The sequence below is a fragment of the Vigna umbellata genome, chromosome 10, assembly GCF_029865625.1.
Source record: "Vigna umbellata cultivar VRB3 chromosome 10, Vumbellata_1.0, whole genome shotgun sequence".
Taxonomy (NCBI): Eukaryota; Viridiplantae; Streptophyta; class Magnoliopsida; order Fabales; family Fabaceae; genus Vigna; species Vigna umbellata.
The window spans coordinates 21,561,757-21,575,504 of record NC_142174.1 but is presented as its reverse complement, the minus strand read 5'-3'; the positions used below and the strand labels follow the sequence as shown (position 1 = coordinate 21,575,504).

The following is a 13,748-nucleotide window of genomic DNA, read 5'->3' as shown; positions in this document are numbered from 1 at the left end:
AATATCTTTCTACCAAATTAATTCATCTATCTTTACTTAACGAGAGTTAAGTCAATCATAAAAATTAGTTTTTCTCGTACATTAATAAAAATTTGAATATTTACGAAGAGAAACAGTTCTATTTAGTGTTATGTAAAATAACATTACTTCAGGATATAAGTACAAAAGTCTGCACTTAAAGCTTTATTTTTTCCTATTTTTAGGAGATAAAATTATCGAGTAATTAAAGAATGTTTTGATGAATATAACAAACAATTAGGGGTAATTTTATGATAAAGACCAAGTTTTTCAAAACATTTCCATAAGAAACCAAATATAGTATGAATAGGAAGACAAATAAAACAATGTACTCTACGTATTATTCAATAAGATCAACTTATACTCAATTTAATTTTGAGAAACATTTGTCGAAAAATTAGCATGCAGACATCACTAAATTACATACAATACAAAGGTTCCTTGGAGGTCTATGTCTTTTCATTTAGTAAAACTAACTTAAAATAATAATAATAATAATAATAATAATAATAATAATAATAATAATAATAATAATAATAATAATATAATGTATTAAAAGGCACTGCTATTATTTGTGTAGCATGAACACGAAACATTTGAATGTATAAATATGATGTAGGTATGTTGGGAGGGTACAGAATGAGTAATTGGAGGACGCAAAGTCCTTCATTCAATCCATTTCCTGTTTCTCTTCAAACCCACTCCTTTTTCTTTTCTTCTCATTCTCAAATCTAATTAATTCAATTCCTCTCTCTTCTCCAACAACTTAGGGTTTCTTTTTTTCCAACAATGCCACGCATATTTCCCTAAATACCCTATTTTTTCCCCTTTTCTACTTAAGTTCAATTTCGCGACATGGATAGCGGTGCGTCCGCTCCGACGGCGCCGATTCCGAACGCCAACGCGCCGCCGCCATTTCTGAGCAAGACTTATGACATGGTGGAAGACCCTTCCACCGACGCGATCGTGTCATGGAGTGCAACCAACAACAGCTTCATCGTGTGGGACCCACCCGAATTTGCCAGGGACCTTTTGCCCAAATACTTCAAACACAACAACTTCTCCAGCTTCGTTAGACAGTTAAACACTTATGTGTGTTTCTCCCTTGTCTTTTCTCCTTCTCTTTATGTTCACTCCACTCTGCTAATAATAGTTGGTTGATTTAGATGATGTTGTGTTGTGTATTAGTATGATTCATAAGTTTGATGGTATTTAACTATTTGTTTGCTTATATATTATATGGAGGAGGGCTATGGTGGGATAAGGATTTGTGATTTTGTTTTGTGTATGAAAATAATGACAACAGTTTTGAGATCTTATCCTCCTTGTATCAGTAAATAGATGAAGCAGAAGATGAAAATAGACTGACAAAGCTGTTCTCAGGTTTATCAGTTACTATATTATTACTAGTTTAGTGATGAATTGTATATCAGGTGTCACGTATTGTGTGAAGGATAGACCTGTCACCTGACGAATTGTTGTGAAGAGGAATTTGGGGTCTACGAAAAGATTCTTGCTGTAAAGTTGTGATGATATCGACATATCGTACCATGGTTTGCTATTGTTTTTTATTCAATTACATTAAGCCTTTGTTGCCAGAGGCTGTTTTTATGTTTCTTTGTAGATACTTAATTTTTGTGTAAGCAGAAACTTTTGATACTTGATAGTGCTGTTATCAATTCAGTTTTTATAGGAAAAATCATAAAGATGACCAGAGGATTAGGATTTGTAAACAACAAGCCAGGCCTGGTTGATAATTGATTGCATTTAGGAAGATTGTGCAAACTTTGCAACTATATTGTGGATTTTATCAGTTGTCATAGAGGTAGGTCTGTGGGTTTGGGATAGTACGAAGATGTTGTATTCATATGAAGCACAAATACACCACTTGATTGAACTGTCACGGTTTTTCGATATGTTCTACATGTTAAACACTCCTCAATAGGTTCGCAATTAAAAAGAAAGAAAAGAATTGTCTGAAAAGACACTTTTGTTGACACTACTATGAGACTTGGATACTTTAGTCAATACTTCCATGTGAATGTTATGTTAAAAAACATTTTTCGAACTTTAGGAAATTCAACTTAGAGTATAATATGAACTATTAAAAAGTTGTATTCCTCTTGCTTTTTTGTGAGGCTTATTATCATAGAAAAAGTTGAGTATACAAGAATATGTAGATATTTTTTTTGTTAATTTCAATATTTGGTTATATTGTGGATATTTCATTTCATTTTAGTACATCTGTGTGCGTGATCAACCATATTACTTTTAAACTACTTGCAAATTTCTTATAATACGAGTATAGTGCTCTGTAGTGTATTGCTGAGTTAAGCATAATTTATCATATCAAAACACTAATGAGGCTTGAATCAGGGTTGCAGTAAGTTCTTTCCGGTCTTCCTGTTAACGTAGCAGGCTACCTGCCAGTGTATTTGGTTATTGTCGCTACTTCAGATTTTCTGAACTCCGTTGGAAAAGGAATGTTAATTTCATTTTAGTTTAGTTCCTTTCTTGAGATTCCCGATCTGTTTCACAAATAATTTATTCTTTTTGGTGGAGATTAGCTTTGTCATATTTAATTCCTGCAGAATTCTTGAAAAGGCTGAAGTTGTTGATACACGAGTTCTATTGCTTCTTATTGCAGAAATGAATGAGTTCAGTAGTAACTATTTAAAATAAGTTGTGTACATGAGACTGTCCCCAGCCTAATTGAGTAATTAAGTGGTAGACTTTTTGGCTGTAAAAGTGGTGTATATCCGTTGTGGGATTAGTAAAACATCTACATCTAGATTATCCCCTCACCGGGTTGAGAGTGTAGTATAACATTTCAGCTTTCATTTCAAGCTTGGTTCCAGTTGCTCTTGTGGAGGAAATCCTCATGATCATATTGAAAGTTAGATTTTTTCTTTCATGGTTAGACTTTCTTGCATCCTTGTGCTATATTGTTGTTGAATGTGCTTATCATCTAAATCTATTTTTTAGGTTTATCTATGCATACTTTACTGTTTTATATATCAATCAAGTTCCGTGCTTTTGTGGAGTGTGTTGACATCTGTCCTGTCTTTTTGTCTCTAACATCATCAATTGATTATCATTATCAGGGTTTCAGAAAGGTTGATCCAGATCGTTGGGAATTTGCAAATGAGGGTTTTTTGAGGGGTCAAAAGCACTTGCTTAGGAATATAACACGAAGAAAACCTGCCCATGGTCAAAATCATCAACAGGCTCAGCAACCCCATGGACAGAGTTCATCAGTAGGGGCATGTGTTGAAGTCGGAAAGTTTGGGCTTGAGGAAGAGGTTGAGAGGCTTAAAAGAGATAAGAATGTGCTCATGCAAGAGCTTGTGAGATTGAGGCAGCAGCAACAGACCACTGATAACCAGTTGCAAACAATGGTTCAGCGCCTTCAGGGAATGGAGCAACGACAGCAGCAAATGATGTCATTCCTTGCGAAAGCTGTTCAGAGCCCTGGATTCTTTGCTCAGTTTGTACAACAACAAAATGAGAGCAATAGGCGCATAAGTGAAGTCAACAAAAAGCGTAGGCTCAAGCAGGAAGGTATTGCAGAAACAGTGAGTGCTGCTACTCCAGATGGACAAATCGTTAAATATCAACCTCTGGCGAATGAAGCTGCAAAAGCCATGCTTAAGCAGATCATGAAATGGGATACTTCTCGTGTAGAATCTTTTAATAAAAACCCCGAGGAGTACATCATTGGTGATGCTTCATCATCTTCCAGTGGAATGGACAGTAGTGGCTCTTCAGGCTGGACTTCCGGAGTCACTCTTAAGGAGGTATCTCCAGCTTCGGTGCAGTCTTCACACGTTCCAGCTGCTACTGGCACCCAAGGGCATGTCCGCCCGACTGTTAAACCCGAAATTCCGTCTGTACCACAAGCAGTAGCTTCTGAAAATGTTACAAAGGATGGAGGACATGGTGTGCCTTCTATCCCCGTTTCTCAAGCAGATATGGTGATCCCTGATCTTCCTCCAATAACAGAGATGGTGACAGGAAATATGCTTGATATTCCCGAAGAAAATTATATGGCAACTGAATCGGATGAGGGATATATGGATCCTTCACTGGGCGATGCCGGGTCATTTCCCATTGATTTTGAGGTCATTTCACCTGATAACATTGATGATTTCTTAGGAAATCCTTCTATTTGGGATGAAATTTTGCAAACTCCAGTTCCAGAGGATATCGACACCAATATTGCCGATGTATCCAACGGGAATGAGGTCCAGTCAACGGAAAATGGATGGAGCAAAACTCAACGTATGGATCACCTTACAGAGCAGATGGGTCTTCTTTCTTCTGATACAAAACGAGTTTGATTATCTATGAAATTTATATTAATCTTTCATTTTGTCCAAGGCCTGACCCAAACAATACACGACTGTAGTGATGTCTATATTATATATAATTACACTCCCACTTGGTCACTGAAAGTCAATGTTTCTCGTTTGGTCGTCTATGGATTTAGTTTGTCCTGCATTTAAAGCAAAATCTAACTAACTATATCATATTTGCATTTACATTGATTTTTCATTTGCTTTGCGTTGAAAACAACTTACGGATTTATGGCCTTGTCGTGGACCACTTGGGGAGTGTTTCTGGTTATCTAATCAGTTTTTCCAATGTCATAGGCATTGGGTGAGGTTGAGTTATGTGAATTCATTAAGCTGCTTGCCGTTTGTTTCTTGGATTCTTATTTGTCCTCTCTATGGTTATGTTTCAGCTATTGGAAAATATAAGGAATGATATTGAAAACCATTAGTCACCACCGTTGGAAGAAATTGTTTATGATATAAGATGACTCGTAAAAGGAGTATGATTGAGTTGATTGCACATTTGAATTAACACTTATTTTAAGAAAAGAGAAATAAGGTTGGCCATAGTAAAATTAGTTCAACGGTTAATATTCATGTAATTGAATTGAGAATTTTTACACTTTGGTATAAGTTAATTGTAGTTTATAGATAACCGTTGATTTTTTATAAATGTTTATTTTGAAATTTATTAGAAAATCTTGATTTTTTATTTGTTAATTTGCTTATCATTTTTTTCACTTTAAATAAGCCAATTTTTATCACTTAACACAATATTCAAACACTTATGTAGTAGTTTGGTTCTATTCCTATTCATTTATTTATTTAAACCGTGTCTTGCAGTACATAAGGAAGAAAGGAGCAACCTTGTTGGACAAGTAAGTAATCACAAGATTTTTCCTACAGTCAGAAACATTAAAAAAATTTCATTTGGCTTTTCTGATATAAAGAAAATATTTTTTTATCAGCACACACATAACATTAGTCTCAAAAAGTCTATAATTGAATTCAGAATTAGTGACATGATATCTTTTAGATAGCAAATCAGAGTCAACAGTAATAATATTAGCTTCAAGTTTGGAAATAGATTCTAATGGTGTTTTTTCAGGGGTGTACTATTTGCAAGAAAAGAAATATGCGATAAAAGTGTAAATTTCAATTAATAAAATAATATTAAAACAGTAAAATCATAATTCACCCATCCTTTAAACTTTCTCTGCATTCTTGAGAAAAAAAAAATCTTTTTTTCGCAAAAACATAAACATCATTTTTTTTTTCAAGCTTATCTTTTAAACAATCGGATTATAAAAAATACAAGTTTTAAAAGCAAAATAATTCCTTTTAATGTTATGTCATAAACAATACTTTCAACTTCATGAAACTTATAAAAAAATAGATTTGTTATTAGTCATTTGAAATTAAATTATTCTTCTATAAAAATACCAATATAATATTCTTTTTTTTACAAAAGCATATTTTATTTCAAGTGTTTCCATAATTCAATAAGAATTTAAACATAACAAATTATTTCATAAATATTATCGTACAAAACACTTAAAATATCATGATATAAAATATCTTTATCATAAACATGCATTAAAGATAAAAGATATTAAAGCATTACTTAATATAATAGAAAAATCAATTAAAAAAAAATTTAAACTTAGATTTTTTAGGTTTAACTTAATCATATCCATCACAAACATATTATTAACATTATTTTTGACATTTTCAATAAAAGAAATAATGATGAATAAAATGAAAATAATATTTTTCTCTAAGAATATTAGAAAAAAATAACATATAAAACAAATATATAAATGAAAAGATATTCATCAAGCCAAACAATTCTTATAACAAAGGAGCGTATAGTTATAAATGAAGAAATATTAAAAAAAATTAGAACGAGACATAGAACAAAACCAAAATAATATGTATTTTTCTCTTAAAACATAATAATTAATTAGATTAATCAAATATAAGGAAGAATATCTAAACCTTATGGACACCAATGTTTTGAAAAATAATATATAATATAAGATTGAAAACACTTTGTTATTTTTGAAGTGTTTTGCTTGATACGAAAATGGATTATTATAGATAAAAAAATATATATATATATAAATAAATTATGATAAATCTATTAAATAAAATACTAATTCGTAATAAATTTGATAAAAATAAAATAAATAAAATTAAATTAAAAATATTTCATCTATATACAATAATTACTCATCACATTAATAATGTATAAAAACATTACTAACAACATAATTTATTTATTTTTCTTTTAAATTATATTAAATATTCCTAACATCATAATGGTTTCTCTCTTCCGATTCATCTCATTCTTATCAATTATATGTATGTTTGTTTTTAACATGATAAAGAATATTAACATTGTATTAATATATTTTATTCTCTTTTTTCTAATTACAACCTTTTTACCGTTTTCTTGATAAGGAGAATTAAGCAAACATGTTCTATTCAAGAGTATAGTGTAAGAAGAATTGTAGATATTTTAGATGGGAATTACGTGATAAACTTTTTTTACTTTTATCTCGTCACCAGTACCTGAGTTCACTTATATACGACATGCTTTTTTTAAGAGAAAAATTGATCTTTTATAAAAGCATTATAAAAAATTTCAATAAATGTAAGTATTTTTTCTTCGAATTTCCTATTAAATATATGATTGTATGCGTTTCTATTATATGTATTACAATTAATTGATTTAATAATAATTAATAAAGTAAAGTTAGAACATTAGTAAAGAAATATATTTTTTGTCTACGTAATAATTTTTTTTAGATGGATGTTATAAGAATATATATAAATTTTGAATCACTCGTAGAGTTTTTAGGCCGTGTTTCCTTATGTGGAATGATTTGAGGGAGAATAAGTGAATAGATTTAAGGAAATTTAAAAATAAAGTATGTGTTGTTTTTTTTAAGGAATTTAGAAATGATTGAAAGTGGATTTGAAAATAAAATTTGTAAAAGTTTGTGAAGTATTTGATTGATATGATAGATTAAAAAAAATTCAATATTTCAAAAATTTAAATTATCAAATTGTCCTTAATGATAATAATATTATAAAATGATATTTATAGGTAATATATATTTTGTAAAAGTTATTTGAAATAATATAATTAAAAAGGTTAATATATTATTATAACTACATATGTATGTAATAACACATAACACATGCAAAACATGTAAAAAAGTTTTGAAAGAAGAGGATTAAAAAAAAGGTTAGATTTGTAAAATCATATTTGAGACCTCAAATCTTTGCATGTATGGAAGGATACAATCCTCTCATCCATCACTAAATCTGCACTTCCAAATTCACGCTAATAAGTGGAAAAGAACAAGATACATTCATCCTTTCCCATCCTCATACATAGGAAATACTCAAATGCAAACAAGATCTTAAGGTTTTATTATAAACTCATAGGTAACTAAATACCTTCATTTTATTGATGATAAAATTAAACACAAGTTTTCCATTTAGAAAGAGATTATAACTCTATTTGAGATATCTCAAATAAAGAAGTGAGTTTGTTGAAAATCATGATATATAAAAATAATTTTTTAAGCACAAGCACACCATAAATAATAACAAAAGTTATAAATAAATATATAAGAAATTTATTGTGGTTGAACCTCTCAGGTTTATATCCACAAATACTAAAAAGAAATATTATTGAGGTAAATCTTTTTTGGAAAAAATTATAAACCTGCAAATTTTTTTAGACAAAATTGCTTTGTGTAATTTTTTTTTGAAAAAAATTACATGGTATATAATTGTTTTTAACAAAACTGAAATTTAGAGCTGTCAAAACGGGTAACCTCGCTCGACCCGGCCCAACCCACCATGGGTTGGTCACTTAGTGAGCCAACCCAACCCGACTCATTTATTAGCAAGTTGAAAAATTCGAACCTAACTTAATTATAAGATTTTTTAAAATAAAAAAATTAGAAATTTTTTTGATTCAAATCTAAATAAATTTCACTTTAAAATGATGTTAAACTCCAAAGACAATTAAAAACAAAAACAAATATCATACAATTCAAGCGTAATCCAAAAACAAGCACAAAAGCGAATAAGTTTTTAATATTGACAATTTATGTATCACTTGTTCATCTATAATATTAGAGTCTTGAATAGATAAATTATAATATTTTTCTCTTTTGAAACATCTTTTTTTTATCCCATCTACAATATAATAAAAAAAATGCTAACTAATAATATTAAAACACAAAATACTAAATCATTAAATTAAATTAGGTGGATTGGTGAGCCAACGGGTTCAACCCGCGTGAGCCGGATTGAAAACTAACCCGCATAAAAAAATAACATTTTTTTCAAACTCAACCCGACTCAAATCCGTGGTGAGTCAGGTTGACTCGCGGGTTACAACCCGTTTTGACAGCACTACTGAAATCCTTATTATGCAATATTTTTGAACAATTATAAATACAATTTTTCTAATGAAAATTGTAAACTTTATAATCACACACAACTATCAAAATTTTTCCTACACTCAGCTTACCTATTGAGTTAGGATTATTTTTTCAAATCAATTATATATTTTTATAATATCTTTTTTTATTTTTTATATTATTTTGTGTGGAATTTTCGTGACACTAGTAGGATTTAGAGTTAATATAATTTTAAAGTTTCTTGTATTATAGAGAAATAGATTTTTAGTTTATATGACTAATTTTGGTGTTGACAATACATCATATCTCTTTGGTATGACGAGTTACATTTTTTTTCTAAGGATTGATTTTTGCATAACTAAATACTAAAGTAGTTTTCGGAGAAGAATTAAAAATGTGGAAAAATTCACTAGAGCACTTTTGACTTTAAGCCACAATAAACTTGTCCACATGTAAAAAATGGTTGCTAACATAGAAAAGAACACAACTTTACAAACATGGTTTTAAGATTATAAAATCGCACGATTTAAAATTATAGATATTCTAAACCAAATTTAAATGTTATATTTAAAAAGTAACTAAATTTAAAAAGGTAGCATAAAATGCCTAAAATAAACTTAATAAATGTTATAATACCTTGACATGCTGACGTGGAGGTTACATTCATTTGACACGTTCCACGTCATTGTTTTGCAAAAAGAATTGTATAGTGAGTGAGGGTAAAATGAGAAAAAGCAAATTTTCGATCACTTTCCTTACGGTCCTCACTGTTCGAACACTCCAGTTAGGTTATTTTTCTCTTCCATTATTCTTTGATGTTCATTGCTGCCCTTTATTCCCATTTCTGTTGTTAAGTTGGTTCAATCGGTGGTTGTGGGGGGTTTTTGGAAGGTGTGAAAGTTTAGCATCATTATGTCGCTCCCAATCGGTGGTTCTGCAGGTTTTTGGTGGCTGTGAAGTTGAGGGGTTTTGCATCATTGTGTCGCCTGTGAAGTTTAGGGGTTTTGCATCATCCGTGGGCGTTTCGATTTTTTTCACGTCTCTCGTAAGTGACTTTGAGGTAGGGGAGCTAATCCTTGTCTTGACCGTATGATGCCTTGAAATATTGATCTATGATATGTGTTTTGGTCATTTGGTTTTTGTGTGAGAATGCTACTGTGTAGCTTATGTTTTTGCCTTGCACCATAAGTTTATTGAGATGCATACCATATTATGTAAGATTTAAATGTCGAGTGATGTAGTTTCATATATTATGGTAGACTAAATTTGATTTGTATTTGTGAATGACTGAAGTGAATAGGCTTTAATTATATACGATTTGACAAAGTGGTTTTTCAATCATTTTATAGTGTTTTTATCATTACTTTGTTTTTGATATATTGCATTGCTTTGACGTACAAGTCCTAGTTCTGGATTCATGAATTTTAAATTACGATATTGGTTGATAATAAATCACACATGCTACATTATTTTAGTGTGAGGCATTAAAGGAGGTAATTTCCATTGGACCATGCTTGTCCAATATAAACTAATTTTATTTCATTTCACCCACGCTATTTTCTTTATGTTCGAGAAATAGTTCTTTTTTATATTGGGGCTTTGTAGTTAGGCTTAATATTCCTTTTCCTAGACGTGGCAGAATGATTGCCAGAACCTTACTATGTAAACATAGATATCCATCCTAATCAGTAGGCAGTCTGGTAGCCTATAAGAAATCTTTATAGTGCCTAAAAATAATTGAAACATTTGGTTTGATTTGTGAAGCATATAGGCCTTATTTGTCCACTACCTTATGCTACTTTCTCTATCTTTTTGAGTGTTAAAAGACTAATCCCATTAAAATATTGGTTATTATGTCTAACTTTGGCTGGTTGAATCGAACTACATGATGCAGGATTCAGTTTTGGCAAGATGTATGGTTCATAAAACATTTTTTGTAGGATAGGTATACTTATTTATAATCGTGCCTTCACAACCCTTTGGACAAGTGGTCCTGTGTCATAATGTTTCTCCATTAATTCATCATATTGGTCTTGGTTAACTTCCTCTATAGTTGGTGCTTTTAAGATAACATTGAAGTGTGTCATAATGTTTCTCCATTAATTCATCATATTGGTCTTGGTTAACTTCCCCTGTAGTTGGTGCTTTTAAGATAACATTGAAGTATGATGGTGACACCAAATACAGCTATGAAAAAGGCAAGAGTTTGATGCCAGATCTTGTTTCTATGAACCTTGTAATCGTTATGAAAAAATATCATTTCTCGTTTTCTTTTTCCACTTTCAACGACTTGAATCTTAAGTAGTGACAACCTCAAACTAAATTTATCAATTTTTGTTGGACTATTTAGCTATTCCTGATAGAAAATAAGGTTTACCTAACATTCCTAATTACGTACCAATATATTAAACTGAACATCTGACTCTCATATTATACAATGATTTTGTTTGTGTTTTGAAAAATGTGCAGGATATTGTGAAATGGACAAAGAACTTAGTGAAACGGTAAGTATGGTGTAAGTGTTTAAATTTAATATTGAATAGATTGTTGTATTCAATTTACAAACATATGCTTTGATTTATACTTGTAGGGTACACTTAGAGTTAGGCACCGAGTCCAAACCCAACATATACTTGAATTGAATGGTTTCATATCATCCTTTCAAAAGGGACGATTAATGTTGACACCTTTCAAATGGTTAGTCGATATGGTTGAGCATATGGCATTTCTAGCCCCATTCTTGTAGAGTTAATTAGTAGGTGGGATGTAGTTCATAAGGCTTTTAGGATTAGGGAGAATTTAGTCTCTTTTAGAGTTGAGGATGTTTGTTTTATTTTAGGTTTACCCAATGTTGGTCAAAGTATTAATTTGGAAAATGATGTTGGTGGGATTTTCAATAACTTGGTTGGGGATGAGGACATCACAATTATAAGTATAATGGAAAAGTTGACACATAAAAAATTTAAAACCAAAAAAAGTGTTGACACTTTTTATAAGTTGTATATTTTGTTAGCATTTAGAGTATTTTATTTTCCAAGGAATTGTAATGCCATAAATAGTGTCCCTTTTAGTAAATTAGATAACATTAATGAACTAAATGTATACAACTGGGGTGATGTTGTACATAGTTTGATAGTTAGTAGTTTGAATCAGGCATCCGATAAATAAAACCCCAAAAGTTACCACGAAGTTATACACATAGCTGGTTGTGGAACAGTTTTGCAGGTGTGTTTTTAATTTATTTATTTAATTCTTATGAAATAAATGTTGCTATTTTTGGAAAGATTTTTAACTATTGTGATGAACTTTACAGTTGTGGGTTGTTGAACACACAAGTTTGTATCATATTGGTGGAAGGTGTATTTATCCTCAATTTCTTGATTAAGTGTAATTAAAGATAAAAGGAAAAGAACAAAATCAAGTTTTGAACGAACTGAGGTAATTTCATTCTTTTATATCTTGGATAGATTTGTCGTGTTATTTTCTTAATATGATTTGTTGGTAATGTAAAATAGTATTTGCTTTTGAAGATATGTGGGATTGCAATTTGACTAAAGAACAATTAGACAATGACGAAATAAAAGAATCACTTACTTTTGATGGGAGACAAATCCTAAGTCAAATGACGACAATTTTGACTTTGCTAGATGTTTCGGTGTAGATGTTTTCCAGTGTGTCTTTGTTGCTCCTAGCTGTCTGGGACGCTTGCTCTTCTCCAATTGTTGTTGTTCATACTCTCCAAAGGAGGGGATGTACCTGCAAAGATACTCCGACGCTCAAGTCAGACGTGAGTTATGGAGCCTCAGCTCTCAAGAGAGTGATTATAATACTGCTCTGAAATATTATTTAGGGTCTCTAGAACATAGAGAGAACGTACCTGAACTTTTGCCCTGTCATTGTATTTATAAGCAAAATAAAAATAACCACCTTACCTAAAAATGTGGTTAGTTACTTATAAATATCTTAACCGTTTAAAATATCTAAGATATTTTATGTAATAAATATAATATCTAAGATATTTTATGTAATAAATATCTCACTACATAACACTAGAGTTGTGCAAGAGTAAAGGGTGTTGAGGACAAGAGTTGGTAACCATGCACAACGACTTGAGGAGTTACAAATGAAAATAAGGCGTCTTTAAGAAGAGGTTTACAATGAGATGCCATATTTTAATGATGGTATGGAGGGACCTTCCATAGATGAAAAAAATAAGAGATCTAGCTATTGTGAATTTTGTAGATGGGGTAACATTGATTGTGCACGTGTTTACACCACCAGCACTTTCAGCTCTTTGTAATGATGGTGATCGGTAAGTTATACACAAAACAAAATAATATATATAAATTATATGATTTATAAATGTATTTGAAATGAACATTATCATGAATTTGTTTTCTATATAGAGCGCTTGTGGAGGTGTCAAACAACATCTTGACCAAAGCATACTTGCAATGCTTACGACCTCGTGGAAAGATTGATAACATGCTAAGTTTTGTTATGAACCAAAACTTGTATAATAAGAACCATTTATGTGGGTGAATAAGTTTGATGAAGTTTTGGTGTACGTTATGTTGTTTGCCACTAGTATGATGATGTATAATCAATTGCACAAAACAGGAATTATTAGTCGGTGTTGTTTCAATAATTCTTTGCGGTACGTTAATTATTAATTTTTATTTCACTGTAATAAAGTACATATGTTTGAAGTAATTTTTTCGATGCAATTTGTGTAGACAATGGTTATTGAAAGAATGAAGATACCAAAAAGAAAGCGACAACCATTGGAAGTAACAAATTACCACAATTCCTTTCAACCTCAATACTTCTTTAGTTGTTTGTGCTCACTGTTGTTGATGACCATTAGTGGTGTTATTCGTTGAACTTCCAATCAAGGGAATTGTTCATTTTGGATTCTCTTGATCACAAAAGGCGGTCAAGAAATTCTATT

General features: G+C 30.8%; 1 protein-coding gene and 1 long non-coding RNA gene across 4 annotated transcripts; both read left to right on the top strand.

Moving 5' to 3' along the window:
• Positions 1–638: 638 nt before the first annotated feature.
• On the top strand, positions 639–4,572 carry HSFA1D (heat shock transcription factor A1D). Its single transcript, XM_047310745.2, has 2 exons — positions 639–1,110; positions 3,123–4,572. Exons 1-2 carry the CDS (start codon positions 874–876, stop codon positions 4,356–4,358), a joined length of 1,473 nt encoding a protein of 490 aa, XP_047166701.1. The 5' UTR covers positions 639–873; the 3' UTR covers positions 4,359–4,572.
• Positions 4,573–9,531: 4,959 nt separating this feature from the next.
• LOC148192168 (uncharacterized) lies at positions 9,532–13,482 on the top strand. 3 transcript variants are annotated; one of them, XR_015782721.1, is made up of 4 exons: positions 9,532–9,585; positions 9,738–9,857; positions 11,267–12,235; positions 12,328–13,482. It is a non-coding gene; the product is annotated as an uncharacterized LOC148192168 (long non-coding RNA). The 3 variants fall into 3 exon arrangements; XR_015782722.1 differs by lacking the exon at positions 9,532–9,585 and having other exon boundaries at positions 9,599–9,857; positions 11,267–11,301; positions 12,111–12,235; XR_015782720.1 differs by lacking the exon at positions 9,532–9,585 and having other exon boundaries at positions 9,599–9,857.
• Positions 13,483–13,748: the final 266 nt, after the last annotated feature.